This window comes from Miniopterus schreibersii, assembly GCF_964146895.1.
Source record: "Miniopterus schreibersii genome assembly, chromosome: 12".
Classification (NCBI taxonomy): Eukaryota; Metazoa; Chordata; class Mammalia; order Chiroptera; family Miniopteridae; genus Miniopterus; species Miniopterus schreibersii.
Genome location: NC_138112.1, coordinates 57593736 through 57614935, shown reverse-complemented (window position 1 = coordinate 57614935; position 21200 = coordinate 57593736). Strand labels below are relative to the sequence as shown.

General features: G+C 42.6%; 1 protein-coding gene across 2 annotated transcripts in view; it reads right to left on the bottom strand.

The window, feature by feature from the left end:
* The window catches only part of TRIM44 (tripartite motif containing 44), an 83656-nt gene that overhangs the window by 13618 nt on the left and 48838 nt on the right, over window positions 1-21200 (bottom strand). Inside the window, exon 5 of one of the 2 annotated variants that reach the window (XM_081154564.1) lies at window positions 14055-20169. The exons of the other annotated variant lie outside the window; for it this stretch is intronic. Coding sequence (XP_081010690.1) covers window positions 20070-20169 — 100 coding nt within the window. The 3' untranslated portion in view covers window positions 14055-20069. Of the gene's footprint in view, window positions 1-14054; window positions 20170-21200 lie in introns of those variants that run through there. 2 annotated transcript variants of the gene reach the window in all.

Sequence of the window (21200 nt, the reverse complement as noted above, 5' to 3'; positions counted from 1 at the left end):
GTGCTTGGTTTGGTACCTGGCACATAGAAATGCTCAGCACATTTTATAGTTATTTAGTAACACCACATGAAGAAATCAAAGCTGAGAGGCTGAAAGTCACACAGTTAGTTTGATGGCACAGTGAGATGAACTGGAAGTCAGAATCTCTAGCTCCTGAATCCACTATCATACCTGCAAGCCCCATTTCTCCAAGAATGCCATTTATTAGCAACAGAGAAGAGCTCACATTGTTGTTACACAGGCACTGTGGGCATCATGCTGTCATTTGAATGGATTTAAGATTCCTTCTCAAGCCTATTCCCTCGGTATTTGATAATAGGCTACTTGTTAATAATGACAGTAAAAAGCAGTACTGTATTAAGTAGCTTACATGCGCAACTATTGTGCTCAAAACCTTGGGACCACCACCTCCCTCTCCCATTGGGCCCACTGGCAAGTCCATGACTCTCACTGCACAGCCATCCCTGCGTGTCCATTCCCCTCCTCCACTGCCACCATCTCTTGCTTGAACTACTGCAGTTGCCTGTTGACTGGTGACTTCCTACTTCTACTTTTCATTTCACTACTGTTTAGTTTTCAAACTGCATTCAGAGTAATACTTTTAAAATTTACAGTGGATTATGTTACTGCCCCACTTAAAAAATCCTTCAATGGCTTCCTATAACCTTAGAATAAAGCCCATGGCCCACAAATTTCTACATGATTTGTCCCCTGTCTGCCTTTCTATCCTATTTCGTACCACCTGCTGGCCACAATGGCTTTATTTCTGCCCCTCAAATAAGCAGAGCTAGTTCTTGCCTTAAGGCTTTTGTATTTGCTGTTACGTCTTAAAAGTTCTTTCCCTCACAGCTTAGAGTGACTGACTCCTTAACATTCAGGTCTCAGCTCCAATGTCACCTTCTCAGAGGCTTTCCCTGACCAAGCAATCTAGAGTAGCCACCCCACTCCTCCACTACAGTAGGCGGCTGTATTGTCTTCACAGCACTGATCACTATCTACAGTTACTTGGAGATGGTAAGGGTCCTTAACTATTTTGTTCCCCACTGTAACACCAATACCTGATAATGTGACTGGCACCAGTAAAACCTCTACAAATATTTTTTGAATGAATGAACAAGTGAATGATCAAAACAACCCTGTAACATATTATTGTTCTAGAAACCTCCCAAGGTGTCCCAGGCAAACAGTGGGCAGCTTGCTGGTCTTAAAGATACTGCTGAGTAATCTTATGGACAGCTTGCTTCTACAGGTGAACCCTGGCTCCATTTCTTTTTTAATTGTCACTGCAATCACCAGGTACATAGAAACACTGGGGGCACCAGGTATAGATTAAAATGCTATCTTATAAACAATGATTACTCTTACAAATGACAGCCTTACTGGTAAAGGGCGGGTGTGTTTGATGAACAAGGAGTTCTGTGTCACGGAGGGCAAAGCAGAAGTAAGTTCATGCCCAGCCCTCTCCAAGCAAGAAAACCTGAAGGACCAATTCACCTCCATGAGGAATGTTTTCATCTGGCTTCCTAACACAACAGCTGCACTTTTGGCAACTTCCACCCCCACTCAATCCAGCTGTGAGCTGTGCTCAAGGCAACCTATGAGAGGATTCCAAAACGTCAACCATCCAACCCCTCACCCTAATGGTCCATGAAGGGAGAGAGGTGAGGATGCTATTAAGTCATCCAGACCAAGATGAAAGTAAAGGGGCACCTAGTCGTTGCTCCCCTCCTTCTCTTAGATGAAATGCCAGCTGAGGAATAGAAGCAATACTCATTAAATGCCTGCTACTATTATCATTTGGTGATCCCTGAACTAATCACATCACCAATATTTTCACATTCAGTTTTCGTAATAATCATCCTGTGTAATAGCATTAACACTCCATTTTACAGATAAAGAAAATGAGGAGCAGAGGGATGAAGTGACATCCCAGTCCCACAGTCAGGCAGAGCTGGAACTACAACCAAGGCGGGCCCTTGTTTCTAACCCTGGGCATTGGACTTGATGATGAGTGAAGGCAGCCTATGAGAGGGCTTGTGAGGTCAGGTTGGCTGCATTTATCCAGCCAGGTTGCTGGCAACGCCTCATTACCAGGAGCACAGGTGGTAACCTCTGCTGATTGCTAAAGATTTTTCCAAGGCCTTGGCAGATTCAAATTCCCATTTGGACACCAAATACTAGAAAACTTTCTCCCTGCTATGGGGGATCCCAAAAGTCTGTGACTTTTGTGTAGTGACCTGGCAGCAGGGCAGTAGCCATTTCTGTCAGATTCTCACCTTGGTTCTTGTGGGTTCCCACAAATACACAAGGGCCGGCTACCAAGCCTCCTGCCCTGGACTTAGGACAGAGTCTCTCTGGGTCAGACGTGGGTTTCAATTTCTATCTGTTCTGTTGTGAGTGAGGGGCACCCAGGTCTCGCTCTTTTAATTATGTTGCATAGAAAATATCTTTCAGGGTTTCATCTGATTTTCGCTCCGCCCACTAGAGGGGAGAGAATCTGACTTAAGTTGAGAAGATGCCCCTTGTCTGCCTTCAGGGAACAGTGATGAGTGTGGTCTGCTGAACCCCTGCCTTGCCCTTGCAGCCTCCAGGGGCTCAGAGATTCAGCAGCCTGAATGTGACTGCAATGTAAATGCCAGTCTGCTGCTTGAGCTCCTTGGAGGCTGAATCTGACTCCTATACACTGTTTTGTCCCCAGTGTTTAGCAACATGCCTAGCACTTACTTAGGACACATTTGGTGGCTGGCACACAAGTATCTCTCATAGACTGCCTTGGTCTAGGGGAAGGGGTTTAGAGGGTGAAGTAAAAGGTGGGGGAGGCTGGCTCTCAAGGGGGAAACTGTCTTGTAGGAAAGTAGACTTTTGTCCCAGGAGCACTAAGATCTTTCTATTTGGAGAACATCTAAAGGAGACAGTATAACAGGTTAGGACTGTACATTCGGAGTTAAGACCAGGATTCCCACCCAAGCCCTTCTGAGCTGTGTGACTTTGGCAAAGCTTTTCAGCCTCTCAAAGCCTTAGTTGGTCTCCGAATCTGTGACACACAGTCATCATTCATTCACTCTTTCAGTGTACAAATATTTATGGAGCACCAATAATGTTAGGCCCTGTAATGAGTGCTGGCAGTACAGTAGTGAGCAAAACTGACAAGGTCCCTATTGTCATGGAGCTTAATTTCTAGTGAAGGAGAAAACTAATAAACCAGTAAACGGAGAAATACTTTCAGATAGTGGAAAGTCCTATGAAGAAAGTAAACCAGGGTGCTGGGAAAGAGAGTGATGGATGTGTGTGTGTTGGGGTAAACTCAGGACGGGGAAAGTATCAGGAGTTGGGTATTAAATGAGACAATGAACTGTAAAGTATATAACATACTTACAAATAATGAGCACTCAACCAAATTCAACTGTATTACTCCCATCCCCAAGTCAGTGGCTTCTCTTCCACCTCACAGTGGCTCAGCCCCTATTATATGCCAATGCCGGGAATACGGTGGGGAATCAGATAGGCTCCCTACCCTTAAGGGGCTTACAGTTTGGCAAAGAAAGTAGTCTCTGTGGTATGAGAGAAGGAAGAAGTGTACATTCTACCTGCAGAGTCAGAAAAGACAGCCCTTCAATGTTTACAGGTGGGTTGGTATTTTCCAGGAAGACTATGGGGCTGGAAGGAGGGCAAGCCAGGTGGAGGGAACAGCTTGGACAACTTGATCTAAAACAGCTTGGTGCGTGCAAGGAGCTGTGAAAAGTTCAGAATGGCTAGAGATGGTATGAGAGGGTACACCGACGGAAAGAGTGTCTCCTCAGCAGCTCCTAGTGCTTATCTCCCCGGGTCATGCTTGAAGTGCCTCTGGAGATGGGGGATGTGGATGGAGAGAATATATGAGAAGAGCGCCAGGGCTCCATATGGAGTCTGCCACGCTGCCAGTGCTCCAAAACGGGAACAGGGGCTCTGCCTAAAATATTCAGACTGGGTTCTGTGTTACACTCCCCAAGGCAGCGCAAACAGATGTTTCAAGGAAAAAAGAAAAACAAACACCCAGTGGTAACTCAATATAAAGCCTGTGTGTGGGGCAGCCAGGCATCAGGCTGCTCAAATGTGATTATATCATCAGCACAAGTCTGGGACTCAGCTTGGAGCAGTAACACAGGTGCCAATGCATGATACTGGTGGTCTGGAGTGAATAGCACTTACTCCCAAGCACAGCCAAGGGCTCTGTCTTTGCCAAAGCCAGACTCGCTTGTCTAAGAGTCTAAGGACCGTGTCAGGGACGGTGAGAGGGCTCTGATACGGGAACAGAAAGCTGTAAGGTGATTTCTTATGCCTAGTTCATACCTCAAGCACCTCTGCCAGCATGTTTTCTCTGAGATGAGTGTAAGTACAGACTGGTCATTTGTGAAAGGGAACCATTTGGACTGGGGCCTGGTTTCCTGCCTGTTTATTACTCTGTCCTATCTCTGCCCTTGCAGTAAACATTCTTGTTATGAGTCTCCCTAGGAAACAAAGAAAAAGGTAAGAAAGCTATCCCTACCTCCCAAATTCCAAAGGTTCATGATACAGCCAACAGTTCCAAACTGTACGAATCTGCCCTGACTAGGAAGAAGGCTGCTTGAAGCAGACAACTGAGGTCTGAACATCATATCCAATTTACATTCAGCCAATCTTACTGTCCTCACTGTAATTAGCTAGTTAATATTAATACAGGGAAGAAAGCAAAGGGAAGTCAGACAGTATAAGCGTGGCCACCTGGGAAGCTTCACCGAGAAGCTACAGCTTCACACAGCATTGCTCCTCCGAGAGGATTAACACCCCTCCCTTCCCCCATCTGGTACTGGGTTACTGCAAGGAGAAGGGAGAGACAGGCACATGTGCAGTGAAGTCGGGGTGATGTAGAGAAGGTGCTTGCCTGTCAGTCTAGCCTGGGAAACAACGGATTGGCTAGGGGGTGGATCCCATCAGAAACGCGCAGAATTGTGGGAAGTTAAAATCCCCAAAGAGTTCCCGCTTGCTTGCTCTTACTCTGCTTGCTCCATGACCTGCACTAGCCTGTGCACTTGGTTGTTCTCTCTCCATAGCTATGTGGCCTTAAGAAGCTGCATGGTCCATGGCCATGTGGACCCCACATGCAATGGAGTGCAGCTGGGAACACAAGCTAAGCTAGCCAGATGCTGGTCTGGACTGTACTTTAATATGGAGCAGAAATCCTAGGCAGTGGCCTTAATTCTGGCCCTGCTGAAGATAAGACTGGACCTCTTCCATGGCAAGATGGACAGGGATGGGACCTTGAAGGGGAAGCCCCTTAATTTTGCGTCATCAATAAAGCTTTCCACAAAGCCATCCTCCCATGGGGGCCTTGGGAAATTCTTTTCCTTGAGGCACCCCAAGAACACTTCCACTGATAACATTACCAGAGGGTCTCCCTGGGTTCCAGGTCAGTGCTGTCAGATCAGAGGGAGCACTAGTCTAGCCAGAAGAGAGGAAGTGATCCAAAACACACAGGAAGATGAACACACCAAACAGGAGAGCGGGAGCAAAGAGAAAAGAGGAATTGTTACTGTAGGTCTCCATCCTCTGCATATCATCAAAGTTGAACAAAGTGCACTGCACCGCACTGCTCTGAATCAAAGGGCTGCCCCAGGCACTGGAAGAAGTAACAGAGACCCAACAGTTTTTATGTAAAAAGCAACCAAGGCCTCTGTCACATTCAAAAGATGTTCCACAAGTCGTTAAGCCTGAAGACCTTATCAAAGTTGTTCCTTTAGTCTAAGGTAATGCACTTCTCTGGCTGAGCTCCCAGGGTTAAAAATCAGTAGCTATTACAAGAGTAGCCTATCCGATCACCATAAACCACCGAGCATAGATGAGTTTTGGGGGAAGCCAGTTGTAATCTTAGAAGCTGATGGGATGAGGTGGACGGTTAAGTTTTACCGAGAAAAAGAAATGATAATCTTTAAAGGGTCAGGACTAGGACATAAATACAGGGTGCTGAAGGCACATTAAAGACACATTCTGCCTTCCTCCTACTTTTTCCTAAAGCTACCTCTGCTGCCACACTCAAATGACATAATCCTACCACTTCACACCTGTTTCATCCATCTGCAGAAGAACCTGTTTATGGCTCAGTCACAACATAAATCAGATGTCATAAGACTTATTTATGGTACCTGGAAACCAATTGTTCTCCACTGGCCCGATTAGAGGGCCTAGCCAGGGCAGACAATCCAAACGCCCCAAAGGGCACTGAGAGAATGTTTCCTTTATTACTGAGTGAGGCCCAGTCACCCTCTCAGGCTGCATAGCTGAGGGGCATCTGTCAGCAATCTAGTAGGCTCCCTGCTGTCAGACTTGCAGCCCTGGCTTTCAGACTGAGAGGAGCAGGAAGAACACAGAAAGACCAAGGCTTGAATCTAATCCTTCCACTTACTAAGTTCCCCTGGGCAAAACTCACTCCACTGGGCCTCAGTTTCCTCACTTGTAAATCAGAGGCCACGATTCACAACTTCATGAATGTAAAAGTATACAGCATGTGGCAAATGCTCATTAGTGATTGCTTTCCTCACGGAAAGGTGTGGGACAGAGCCTGCATGTACCACTTACACTGCACGGTGTTCTGTCCCTTCCTTCCCGGACTAGATGGCATCTCAGGCTCTCACATTCCGAGTCCCAATCAGAATTAAATTTTATACAGAATAATAAATATACTGAATAGCTCTTCTACACTAGCACAAGAAGTTAATAAAAGTGTACAGACCTTTTGCTTTCCCCACTGACTACTTAAGACATCCCACTGCAGTGTTCACTTGGCCCAACACAGAAGCATAGGACGGAGGGAATGACAACAAAATAAATATTTTATTGGGGAAAAGATGAGGAAATTCTTTTAGGGGTTGTTTTTAAGTTTTTTTAGAAAACATATTTGCTGTGACAAGAAAGCCATTTCTGAAGATGATAATTCTATTATAGAAGTTTAAGAAAAGACTATGGAACTACTTGTTCTATGTTCAGCTGGAAAGAAAAAACTCATTTCTTTCCCAAACTGCTTCTCCAGTCTTTCCTGTCTAATTTCTTTTCCCCAACACTGTGTTGAGATGTAATTGACATATAACATTGTGTAAGTTTAAGGTGTACAATGCAATGATTTAATATACTTATGGTGACATGATTTCCACAATAAAGTTACTTATGTCACATCTTTACCTCCCATAATCACTAGTGTGTTGTTGTTCTGCTCTAAGTCTGATTTTGGACAGTGCTCTGAGCCCTGATGGGAGGAGGGGCTCTGACAGCTAGTCCTAAGCTCTCCTTGCCCACTGAAGGATGGGAAGACCAGGCTTTGGAGAGGGGGTTAAATGGAGTGTGTGGCCTGGCAATCACTGGAAACACTGGTTCATGTGAAATGCAAGAGGATCACCCACTTAGTTCTTATTCATTTAAACCGGCCTGAATGGTGACAATTATGACTGTAAAGGGCACTCTGACTGGAGGTCAAAACGAGGCTCTCAAATTAGGCCTAGCACAGAAATGTAAAGATTGCCTGGAGGAGGAGAATAGAATGAGCCCATGCTTCTGACACAGCTCCACACCAGAGGCTTTACGTTCTCTCTCATTCCAAGTCCCCTCTGGTAAGAACAGTTTACAGCACTGAAATCCACAGATAACCCTTAAGTCCCTGTGGCATCTCCAATTCTAAACTCCCCCTTCAAAACTGATGGTTTCAACAGCTGCTAACAAGTCATAACAAGAACCTTTCCTGTTCCAGCCTCGAATGTAGATCTTCTTTCTCTTTTTCTACCCGAATCACAAACAGCCTTCAAGTCTATGACTTCCATGAAGGCGGACTACTCATCCTTCACTTGTCAGACTCATAGAGTTGGATCCTTCTTGGTAGGTTACACTGAGGGCCGGGGAGACCAGGTGAGAGCTAGAAGCCACCTGATTAGGAGACCATGTGTGAACAACTGCCAGGGAGGCAGGGTTGGAGTCAGAACTGGTGAAGAGGTGCAGAGCGGCAGCCTTGAGCAGTAAGCCATGTCCACAAATAGGGTAATTCATTATAGAGGCCGAACTTCAGAAGATCCAGGAAGGCTGGGAAGTGGAGTGCAAGGTGAGCAGGAATAAAGAGTTTAGGATGGGGACTGTGAATAGTGGTGGGCACTAGAAGCCTCTTTATCACGTCCTGGCTGTATGGTTTGGGGCAAAGGCCCATAATGTTCACGAGAGTCACACAAGATTGGGCATGAAGCACTTAATGTGAAATCCATTTCCCTGGCATTGATCACCAGTCACCAAGGTGTCTCCTGTGGTGCTATTAACCCACTGTGACACTTGACTTCTCCTCTGGCCAGCCAGCTGCTGCTGCTGCTCCAGGGAGTGTACTGTGACTTATCACTTACAACCCTGATTAGCAGCCATGTGTCTAAGATTAGTGAAATGAAAGTATAAGGGATTTGAACACCCCCACCTCCATTTCTTGTACCTCAATCACCTTCCCCTGATTAAGACAATTACAAGTTTAAATAAAGTCGGAGGCAGTCTAGGCCCCCAGGAGCAGGCCATGGAATAATGGATACTCCGCTCTAGTGCACGCAGGGTGCTCCTAAGGGCATTCCATTTCTCCTCAGTGTAACAGGCCCTGCTGAAATGTAGCTGCCTTTTGCTTTGTATTTTGCTTTTGGTTGGTGTTGCTTAAGAATGCTGGAGTTTACCCATATAATAATCCTCTGCCTATTACACTTGCAGACACACAGGACAAAAGTAGCAAGAGCCACTCCTTCAGCTGCCAGCCAGCTGCTCAGAGACCCATCGTCTTGCTTTGCTGAAGCAGACCCAGGCTCCCTCCTCAGGCCCCCACGGCATTCCCAGAGGTCAGCCACAAGTTCACATCAAGCAACAAGCCCCGATTACAAATTGAGTGCCTGCTAGGAATATCTTTCTAGTGTCAAGCAGCCATTAAAAGCACTTAAGGAAATCACAAAAGGGAGGTGAGAGAATACTCTGGGGAGAGCCCTAGGACCAGGAGGGCAGAAGGGGAAGCATCAGCCCACCTCCTATCTTAGAGGGAAAAACAGGTCATAAAAACAAAGTTGATTCTAAAGAATGGACCTGCAGAAACTGCAGAACACTGTATCTTTCAACCCCTCTCCTGCTGGGGCCAAAACACGTCAGGGTGCCTGGAAAAACTTTTGCTAACACAAACAGAGTAAAATGATATTTTTTTGTTTGTTCGTTTTGTAATCCTCACCTGAGAATATTTTTTCCATTGTTTTTCAGAGAGAGTGGCAGGTAGGGGGAGAAACATCAATGTGAGAGAGCCCCATGCACCCCACACACCCGGACTGGGGCTAGGGATTGAGCCTGCATCTGAGGTACGTACCCTTGGCTAGAACCAAACCCAGGATCCTTCAGTTCGTGGGCCAATGCTCTAGCCACTGAGCCAAATCAGCTACAGCGTAAAATGACATTTTAAGGAATTCTGCATTTTATTACTTTTATTGACTTTATTGAGGTGACACTGGTTAATAAAATTATATACGTTTCAGGTGTGCAATTCTGTATAGTGCACTGTGTGTTCACTACCCTGAGTCAAGTCTCCTTCTATCACTATCTGTCCTCCCCTTTACCCTCTTCTATCTTCCCCACCCACCTTGCCCTCTGGTAATCATCATCCTGTTGTATCTATGAGTTTTTTGCTTAACCCCTTCACCTTTTCATGCAGCACCCAACCCCACTCCTCTCTGACAGCTGTCAGTCTGTTCTCTATATCTATGAGCGTGTTTCTATTTTGTTAGTTTATTTTGTTCATTAGGTTCCACAATGAGTGAAATCATATGGTACTTGTCTTTCTCTGACTTACTTCAAAATACTGTTACTAGCAAAATACTCTCCAGGTTCATCCATGCTATAGCAAAAGGTAAGATTTCCTTCTTTATTATGGCTGAGTAGTCCATTGTGTAAATGTACCACAGCTTTTTTGTTCACTCATCTACTGATGAGCACTTGGGCTGCTTCCAAATCCTAGCTATTTTAAATAATGCTGCAATGAACATAGGGGTGCATATATTCTTTCGAGTTAGTGTTTTGGGTTTCTTTGGATATATTCCTAGAAGTGGAATCATTGGGTCATAATGCAGTTCCATTTTCAATTTTTGAAGTAAGTCCATACTGCTTTCCACAGTGGCTGCACTAATCTGCATTTCCACCAAGCAATTATATATTTTTAAAAAAGTATTCAATGAGCATGCATTATAATCGGTACTTATATATAATCGCTCATCCAATTTGTACTGCATGCCTGTGAGGAAGACATTAAGATTCCTCGTTTAGATGTGGAAACTAAGGTTCAGAGAGGTCAGTCACTTGACCACATTTGCAGGTCTGTCCAACTGCAAAGCTAATGTTCTTCCTACCAAAAAGAATGTTGAGCTGGGTTGTGAATCCTTGCCAAGTCTGCACCATTCTGACCTACCTGTCCGTGGCTTTTACTCCTGGGTTAATTAGGTACAAGTATGGGTGGTCTGTAGGGCACAGTGGCCCTTCCTGTCCACCTGATTAAAGAAAGAGTAACCTATCTTAAGTGGGCTGATGGAATCTCTTTGATGGCATCTTTCTTTAGTCTTCTAGCCATCAATAACAATCTTAAAAGGGAAGGATTTGGAACGGAGATAAGTAGATAATGTAACCTTGGGAAAGTCACTTTACTCTCCGAGTTTTTAGTAACCTCATCTATAAAATGGGTCCAATAAAACCTATGTAATAGAGTAGTTGTGACACTAGATATCTTATTAAGGTCCTTATAATATTGTATTTGGCACAATGTAAATACTTTATAAATGATAGCTATCATTGCAATTTCTGTTCTAACTCAAAGAAACAGTTTACACAGGTTTAGCGCCAACTTGTTCTCATTCAGTAGGTGTGATTTATTGTTAAAAATAATTTTTTAAGTCTTGAGTTTGTTTCACGGCTAAGAACGTACCACAAAAGAATGGCAGTGGAAACATAGGCAGCTTGAGTTTAGGAAAGACAGAGCCATGTTCTCTCTGGCTGGTCCTTTCTCTTGCTGTTCAATCATCTTAGACTGTAAGCACAGTTATTTGGAGACCAGAAACTTATAATATATATACATATGGTAGGAACCTTGAGCATTTTAAAAATCGAGAGACAAGTATAGGATGAATTAATGCAAATGGCTTTGCTTCTTGTTATATAGTCTCCTGAAGGCACATTTGTTAGAAGAACTCTTCTAAGATGGGCAGCTCCTCGGGAGGGCAGTTTGGGCTGGTTCCCAGGCTTGCCCGCCAGCTTAATGGAGCAGATAGCAGGGAACAGGAGAATCAGGCTGATACTGGGTACTCATCCGTGCTACTCATTCTGACCCCAACAGGGGCACAGAGACTTAGAGGTTCTTCTCAGGTTTTAGTCTCCTGCACTTCTGATTCAAAGCTGCTCTGGTGGTAACCGCATCATCTGCTCTCTGTCCATAGGAACCCGCAGCAAACACTGCAACAGGCAGCTTCTATCTCCACCCTCATTTCTCCATCCTTTTCAGAAAGGCTTTTTATGTCGAAGCAAGACTAACCCTGCCCCAGGGAGAAAGTAAAATGTGCTTCCAATGACTGGCCCTGGGAAAGGGGCGAGCAGTGGGACAACTGCCCAGGCATGCAGAGGGCTATTTTTTTTATAGCAAATACAGCAAGCATTATTGCCATTTGAATTTGCAATAGTAGAGAAGATGAAGCTCAGAGATTCAACTAAGAGCTGGATTCACTTGTTTTAGCTAATCCCCCAAATAGTATAGTTGTTTCTACATAATTTCCTGTAAAATAGTAAGCTTTTCGGTATAGGACAAGCGTTAGGAATGTTTTGGCATGAAGGAAGCAAAGAACAGTAACTTCTTTAAGGTTATTGCACTGGGCTTATCTGGGCTTATATTTCTAGGTAGATTTTGGAAAACTAGTTCTTTCAAGTCTGTTTCTCAGATACTGACAGAAGAGTCAGGTGATGCATTGTGTAAAAATTAAGGCTCTAGAGACTCAGAGGGGAAAACATTCCCTATGAAACAGAAAAGGACAGATACTGAAATTCCACAGCCTAGTTTTTTAACTGTAGGTTTTTCAGCAATAAAAAAAGCTGTTGAGATTTAAGATCACTTAGAGCTAGAGAAAAATTTTGCTCTCTTCCAAGCCAAATTTTAGAAAGGGTCTTGCCTTTTTTTGTTAAACAGACAAAACAATTCCAGACTCATTGATACATGTGCACATTGCACATGTGTGTATGCACACGTACATATACACATTTATACACACACAAAGATACACCCATTCTAAGTTCAATTTGCAACCTCTATTCCTTCTTTAATATGCCTTGTAATTACTGAGTCAGTAATCCTAATCTGTGTAGCCAATTTTTATTAAGGGGCAACTCCTACATATTTAAAAGATTTAGCTGAGATAGATGTGGCATAAAAATGTAGAATTTTATAGGAACTTTGTAGGATACTCTTATATTCTATAAACCACCATGTCACTTCCTTTTTAATTTCCAGAATCCTTGAATGAAGATTCATAATATTGGGTCTTACAGGTTATTTTCCAGGTACCCTTTAACAGCTGAGATCCCAAGCCTTGAAGAGGATATGTTTGGCACAGATACACAGATATACCTAAAAAGCTATCACCCCAAGAATCCCCTGTAGACAGATAGGCTAAATGTCTAGAGCATTATGGCCTACATATTGTTTCAAACAGGAGGGAGGCCATTTCTTGGAAAGCTGAGTACCCCGGCGTCTCCATAAAGAATCTGCATGCTCCCAGTCAGGCATTTCAGAGTCTTTGGTTATCATCGCTCTACTTCACAGACAGACTCTTGTCAGAAATATCCGTTCACGTGACTAATCCCAAACTGAGCACATTCTGCTCCCCAATAGGCCTAACTATTCACCTTCAACCTTAAAAAGGCTACGCCAGTGTGGCTGACTGATGGTGATTACTGGACCAAACATTTCAGCACCCTTGCTGGCTTTGCACATGAAGGCAAGATCATCTTGGGTACCCCCAAAACTGACCCCTCTCAGCAAGGCTTTCCCTCTTCCCTCTCTAATGAAATCTGACTATAATTTGTGCCCATTAACTTGACCTAAACACTCATTCACAAAGAAATCTGCTTGCACAAGTTTGTTCATATGCACAGCAAATTATCTCCAAGTGCCCTTTCAGGAAAGGGCCAGATTCTCACTTCAGGCACTCAATTCATTCTGACCAAACATTCTATGTGCTGCATAAATGCAAAACCATATGCACACACACAGGGTGTCTCTCATTTCCTTTGGAGTAATGGGAGCCTGGGCAATACTTTAAGTATTCATTTTCCAACATAAATTAGAATGGAGTATCGCAAATACCAGTGACATCTGCACGGATACAAATGTATTCATTATGGTCAGCGCTACTACAATGAAAGGAAATGCATTCATAATAGTAGGACATTTGAAATAATGTGTTGCTGGATTCCGTGCCCATAAAAGCAATAATGAAGAAATGGGAGTGTGTCAAGTAAATTAAAAGGAGTAACAGGCATGGGGTGGCTTCAAGGGCTCTAGGCAATGTCAGTGAGAAGGCACAGTCACTGGATGGAGCAACAGGGAGGAAGTTAGGATAGTTTAAAGGTAGAAGAGGCAAGAAGTGCTCTTCTTGCATTAGGCAGGCATTCTGGAGAACTGAGGACTGGATCCTGGCTCTGCTATGTGCTAGCTTTGTGACCTGCATCAAGTTATGTCAGTATCTCCTTACACCTCACGTTGGTCATCTGTAAAATCAGGACAGCATGCCTTGCAGGACTGTGCACGAAGGAAATGAAAGGACATATGTAAAGTGCTTTGGTATGTAATAAGCATACAATGAACAATAGCTTTCTTTTCTTTTCTCTTCAGCCATTTCATACAGGAGGAGGATACAAATAAGTCCTTTCCAGATCATGGTAATTTTAATCTAGCCCATAAGCACAGCTGTTAAAATCTATTTTTTTAATATTATTTTTTAAAATTTATCTTTATTGTTGAAAGTATTATAGATGTCTCCCCCCCCCCCACATCCGCCCCACTCCCAGGCCTTCCTCATACTATTGTCTGTGTCCATGGGTTATGCATTCATGCATGTAAGTTCTTTGATTAATCTCTCCTCACCCTAAAGTCTATTATCAGGAGAAAATGTATTTGTCAAACTGGAGACTGAACATTAGCTTTTGTTTTTCTTTTTGTTATCACTAAATAAAGGTACAGCTCTGTGATTTTAGGCACCACCGAGATCTCCATATCTCAGTTTCTCCTTTTATAAAGTACAGCTAATAATATCTGCTCTTCCTACTGCAGGATCTTGTTATGAGGATGAAGTGAGATAAAATGTGCTTTGCAGATATTGGTTGGGTGACATAGTCATTCCCAACTTACTCTCCTTGCTCTACTCTGGAGGGTGGAAGAGTTAAAAATTTGTGTACAAAGCCTATACTACAGCTGGGGTGCATGCAGCTCAGTTCAAACCCACGACACAGAAGGATAAGTCTTCTGGTTTGGGGGGATTATTTAGTGGCAAAGTGTGTCAGAGATGTGCCCTTCCTTCTGACCTCTTCTTCATTCCTGAAAATGTATGATACCCAAAGCTGCAGCTCCTTTTTAATCATAAGGCAATAAGCATGAAGGAAAAGCTCACGGAGTCTCAGAGACACAAGGCAGTACTGACACCAGCCACTGAACCTAAGCCAGCAGTCAGTTACCTCCTTCCAAATTTATTGTGTGAAACAAATACACCTTTGTTTGCTTAAGCTACTGATACCAGAGTTTTCTTCTACTCCATGCCGAACTCAATTCTGATGCAATGAATAAATACTCTGGAGAAGTAAAGTCCTATATGTAAGTACAGAATCATTTCTCTGCCAAGATTATCATTCCTTTAGACCCATCTGGCTAATTTATATATGCCCTGCAAATTTAGATTTAGTAGTATCTCCTCTAGGAAGTTTCCCAAGACCCTGTCCCCAGCTGGATTGGCATTTCCCCAACCTTTGGGCCGTCTCAAAGTACTCCATAAACCCCTGTATCTGTACATGTTATCCTGTTTTGTAATTATTCATTTACTTGTCTCTTTGCCCTACCAGTTGGTTAAAATGTCTCAACAACAAGGATCCCTACTTTAGCCATTAAAATTTTTTTCTAGCACTTGGCATATACCTGGCACAGAGCAGATAACTCATTAAGTATTTGTTGAAATACTGAATAAACCAACAAGAAAATGATCTGAAAGGACACAAAATAATAAATAGCCTGGGTGGCCTTATTATCCATTCATATTTTTAAAACACTGCAAATAGCTTTCTAATTCCTGTTACTACTTTCAGGAACTCTAGATTGGGAAGTGCAGGTCTAGGCAGTGATTTTTTATTGTTTTAAAAGTTATCCCACTTGACCCTAGTTTGAGTTCATGACATTCCTCTACTCCTACTCCCTAAATTATTTTATGCTGTGCATTTAGTTCATGCTTATCTACACAAAAATTATTTTCTTCTTCATTATTTTAGAATTTACCCCTTGTAACAACCAAAGACACCCTGGGAATAATCCCATTCAGCATCAAAACAAATGTTTATGTCACCAAGTGGCTCCCTTCCTAGGTGTCTGAGCACTGTCTGTGTGACTAGGCTTCTGGGAATTTCCTGCTCACTCTGCCACATCTGGGTCCTCACGGTGATTCCTGAATGCAGTTTGCAGCTCCTAAGGCTGTGGTTCTCTGTCAGGATACATGCAAACTTGTGTCCTCTTTCTAAAGCCAGCTTGTCTCTGTGACTCCATGAAGATTACTAGCCCCACTACCAGAAAAATGTCAAATAATGTAGCAGCATCATTCACCTTACAAATCAGAAACATGCTCCACTGTTACGAGCATTACATTAAGAAAAGTCTACAAGGTGAAGTGGTTTCCCTTAACAGTTGCTGGTGTCACGCCTCAAGTCTGAACTCCCTGTTCCCTTTGCCTGTAGTGCTCCCCATGCCCATTTTTGCTTGGCTGGCTCCTTTGTTCAGTCAGGTTTCAGTTCAAAACTGACCTCCGTCACCCTTCCTTGAATGCCTTATCTATAGTACCTTCTTCTCCCAGTCCCTTTCTGTCAAATCACCCTATTTCATTTCCTTTCCAACACTGCTATCTGAAATTATTTTGTTCATTTAGTGGTTTACTGCCTCCCCCCCCCCCCCACCACCACCAATCTCTTCCTACTAGAATTAAATTCCACCAGAGGAAGGATCCCATCTCTCTTGTTCAGCCTGCATTCTCAGCAACAAGAACTGTGCTTGGCATAATGTAGGTGCTTAATAAACATTTATTGAAAATGAGTAAGAAGAAAGTGAATGCAGTGTGTATTCACTCAGCATTTTGCTGGCTTTCACCTGAGTTTCCTTTTGAGAGTGGGAATAAGGATGGGGTTGATAGCCACCACGAAAGCTCAGAGGTGGTGGGTTGGTTTTGGGAGGCTATGTGGAGGTATGAAGAGAACTGGAGCCCTGGGTCCCGTCATTTACAAGATGTACAAGAACTGGCACATATCCCTTAATCTCTCTGAGCTTCAGTTTTGTCATCTCAGTGTAACAATTAAATGAGACAGTGATGGCAGAAAGTAAATAAATTAGTTCCCCTCTGCCGGTCCCTTAAGGCTGTAAAAAGATGAAGTGGTCCAGAAGCCCTGGGAAAATGCCTTTTCCCATTCTAGCAGTCACCTTAGCAACTGCAATGATTCTTCACAGAGAAATCTCAACCTGCTGTATCAGGGAGTCCAGCCCACAGGCCATTTGTGAAGTTCTGAGTATATTCTCAAGACACTGAGCAAGAGTCTACCTTGCAAGACTATTAGAGACTTCTTCGCTTCCCAATCTTATGTTAACTTACATTAAACTTGGGCTGTTTTTCCACAGTGGTGAACTTGTCTGTTTTAAAGCACTTTGGGTGCTGATTCTACCACATCATGTGCTTCTAGTCTCATCAAAACTAGAGCATTCCAAGCCATCAAAACCATGTGTTCTCCAGGCCTGCTGGAGACCCTTTTGGTGCCATCATCCTTGACAGCTATTTGCCTGTTTGAACACAATTAATTCCTTACACTCAGCTCATTCTACCTGTTCATTTGCTCATTCAAGGAGCATCAACTGAGTACCAACTGCATTGCATGCATGTCTAGCACTAGTAGTAAGAGTCACCATATACTGGCACATAGTTATACTAGTTATTAAATGTTGAACACCATGTCTAACCCCTTAGGAGCTTCAGGTCATTCATCCTTATTTTACCCCACAGGCACTATGATCATCCCATTTCACAGACAAGAAAATCTGAAGTTGAAGAGTTTACACAAATTGCCTAAGTGGGAAATAAATGGAGTGTCACCACCCTAACCTAGGATTACTGCAACACCAAACCCCATTCTGTTAATCACTATACTCTAATAAGCAGTTCTTGAACATGCACTTTGTACTTATCAGGGTGCTAGATGCTTTAATGAATTAAAAAGAAATAAGCCTAGACTACAACCTTCCTCAGGGTGGGAGCTCTGTCTTACTTCTTCGAACTCCCAGTCACCCAAACAATGCCAGTGGTGTTTGTTAAACTGATGAGAATGTGGCTCCAGTTCTCAAAGACACAGCAGAGCCAAAAAGACAAGTTTGCATGAAAGACTTAAAATAACAACATAAAAAGACCAAGACATAAAATTGTACAGGGTACAAAAGGTGTGAGTGATTATAGCCAGGGAATGGGTTTAAGTCTATAACCAAACAATGTAATGAGGAGTCTAAATTAGCCCAGGCCTCACAGACTCAAATGTTTATAGGTACCTAGTAGGTAATGTGAATGAGTACAATAATTGAATTGGCCAGGTGGAGACTGGTAAATTGAAAGGGACTGCCCTGTCTAAGGGGCCAGCTGGTCAATGTCAGGGGGAACTGCGGATCCAATACTGGAAGAACTTTTGAATTTTCAAAAGATAAAAAAAAAATCTGCTTTTTGATATGAAATTTTTAAAGGCTGGTTAGTAATTCACAGATTAAAGAAACACATTATGAGCCAAACAAAACACATCCATAGGCCAGATTCAGCTGATGACCTATCAGATTGTGGTCTTTGCATTAGAATATATTTTCACAATCTTTTTACCACCAACGATCACCATTCTGTTAATCACTATATTCTAGCAGGTAGGTCTTGAACATGCACTTCGTACTTATCAGGGTGCTAGATGCTTTAATGAATTAAAAAGAAATAAGGCTAGACTATAACCCTCAGAATTTGAAACTCTTTGTCTAACAAACAGCATTTATGAATGTTTAATTATTTAGTTTTCTTGAATGAATGAAATAACTGAAAAATTAGGACACCATTGGGGGGGCAGTTAACATAACTCTACCCTTATTGAAGCTAAATGTAAAATTTCCCATTATAATTTTTAAAATACTGAAAATACCTTATGGACTTTTTTTTTCTGTCTTCATAGACCCCCAGTTAGACATTACTGGATGAAACAGGTGGGCTCTACAATCTGGCAGCAGTGAGGCACAGTAGGAAAAATGTGGGATTTGGAGTCAGAGAGAACTGGGTTGAATCCTAGCTCTTCAACTTACTGAATGAACTTCAACATCTACTCATCTACAAAATGGGAATAATTTGTGATCCATATTTTTCTCTCACTATCACCATCTAATCAAAAAACCATACCAGCCTGGCTGGAGTGGCTCAGCAGTTGAATATCTACCTATAATCCAGAAAAACGTGGCTCAATTCCCAGTCAGGGCATATGCCTGGGTTGCAGGCTCGATCCCCAATGGGAGGCGGGCAGGAGGCAGCCGATCAATGAATCTCCCATCATTGATGTTTTTATCTCTCTCTCTACTTTTTCCTTCCTCTCTCTCTGAAATCAATAAAGACATATTTTTTTTAAAAAAACACTCCAGAGTTAATGATATTTAATAATATTACAATAATTACAACAGCTCCAGTTCAAAAATGGATAAAACAAAAGATCTGCTTTCATGCATAGGAGCCATGATGATATGTACACTGACAGGGAGCCATGATGACACGCCTGTATTACCTTTCATAACAGCTTTCATTCAAGAACTCTAAGTGCTTAATGACAACATGAGATATGAGCTGAAGAACCAGGAATTTGGTGTGTTTATGAGTCTTGCCTAAAGCCATGACCTGCCTTAGTTGAACAGATGCCAAAGGGTCTATTTCTTAGTACCTCATGCTAAATGTCAAATAAAAAACTATATCTTTGTTCTCATCTCTACTAGAATTTGGTAATAACTGAACTCATCTGCATAGTGCTTTACTATTCACAAAATCTGTAACACACATTTATCATGTGTTTGTCACACGGGGCTGGTGAGGGACAAGTTAACCCCATTTTGTGAATCCACAAACAGGTTCTAAGAAGTTGGAATGAGTTCACAGCCAGCAAGTTAGCAAGAGATGGAACTAATCCGGTGACTCAAGTTCATATTTTTCTCATATACCTGGCCTGTAAGAGGTCACACACAGCAAATGAGAAACAGGGGTGCTGTTAGGAGCGATATGCTAATTGAATGATCACTGTTCTGTTTATCTGTAAAATGCTAGGTGTGTAAGAAATGGAATTTGTTCTTCGGTGAACACTAGATATGGGCACTTTGAGGAGCTCTGTTCTCTATTAAAACTGTGTTAAGAAAACTAAATTATAATCCTAGATTATACACTAGAGTTTGCCTTTCTGGGGAAGCACAGTGGAATACATAATTCAATTTTGCCTATCTTTCCCAATTTACCCTTCCGCCCTGCTCTACCTTGGGGAGAAGAAACCCTATAAACAGGACATGATGATGCCATTTACTGAGAAGGATAAGTCGTGGGTAAGAAGCATGTTGGAGAGGTAGGAGAAAACAAGAGTTATGTTTTGAACAAAAGCAGCTGTGAGAGCAAAGGTACCGGATGTAGAATAAGAAGGATGGACTTTAAGTCCTGATTCTTGCCACTTCTGGTTCTTGCTGGGCGACCCTGGATAAGTTACTTCCTCTCATTCAATGTCCTCATCAGCATAATACAGAGAGAGCAAAACCACCTCTCAGGTTTGTTAGAATAAAGAAATGAGATGTCTGTGTGCAACCTGTACATTGTAAAGATACGGAATCAAGGTCAATTTTCTTGTTTCCTTTGTTATTTCTGGTAAATGATTGTTTAAGTGACTTACATATGAACCTCAGGTTGTAAATACAATTATATCCTAACCAATACCATTATAAAAAGACTTGTGACTTTATCTCATCCAATCCTGCTTCACTTGTTTAAGTGCTTTATACTTCTGAAGGGTATAGGGCATCATTTACAGTTCTTATTTGCATTTCCTACATCCTATCATACACATCTCACTTGATCATTGATACAGACAGAGTGGGTGCTATTGCCCCTAGCAGACTGATGAGAAAACTGAGGGACAGAGAGGTTCTTCTGAAGGCCTGACATCACAGAGCTACTCAAAGCCTTTATTATACCATCGCACTTGTGGAACTGTAAGAGGCGGGAAAATAAGTAGCATTTGCCAAGCTTATTAGACCATGGAACCCTAGAAAAGTCAATCAACAATTCAAGTAATTAGCGTTCACCCTAATATAACTGGGAAGCCCTGCACTGGAGGATTCCCATTCATAACTGCATGACACGCATCCTTTTAGCAGGCTGCTGAATCTTTAAGCTTGCAGAGAGTTGAGCTGACACAGAACAGATATATGCCCCTGATATGTGGAGGAGACCAATCGCTAGATAGTAAGCACTATGAAAACAAGGACAGTGTTTGGTTTGGATTTCTACTATAGCTCCAACATCTAGCACTGCTTGATACATAGTGGACACCTGATAAAATTTGTTAAAGAAATGAAGGAGTGAAAGTTCCAGAAATGACAGGTCACATTGATTTCAGAATGAGTGGCCAGACTGTTTTTCTGTCTTCAATGATTTCAACTTCTATATCTAGACTTACAGACAGTGCTTAATTTATTTTCTTAGAACAAAAGACAGAGAATTGTTCCAACAGCCTTTTGCATCATGACCCTGCAGAGGAAGGTTGCACTGCTCTTTGTTAGTGAACAGCACATTAATGAGATCTCCTTGACACAATCCCACCTTTATTATGCAGGCAAA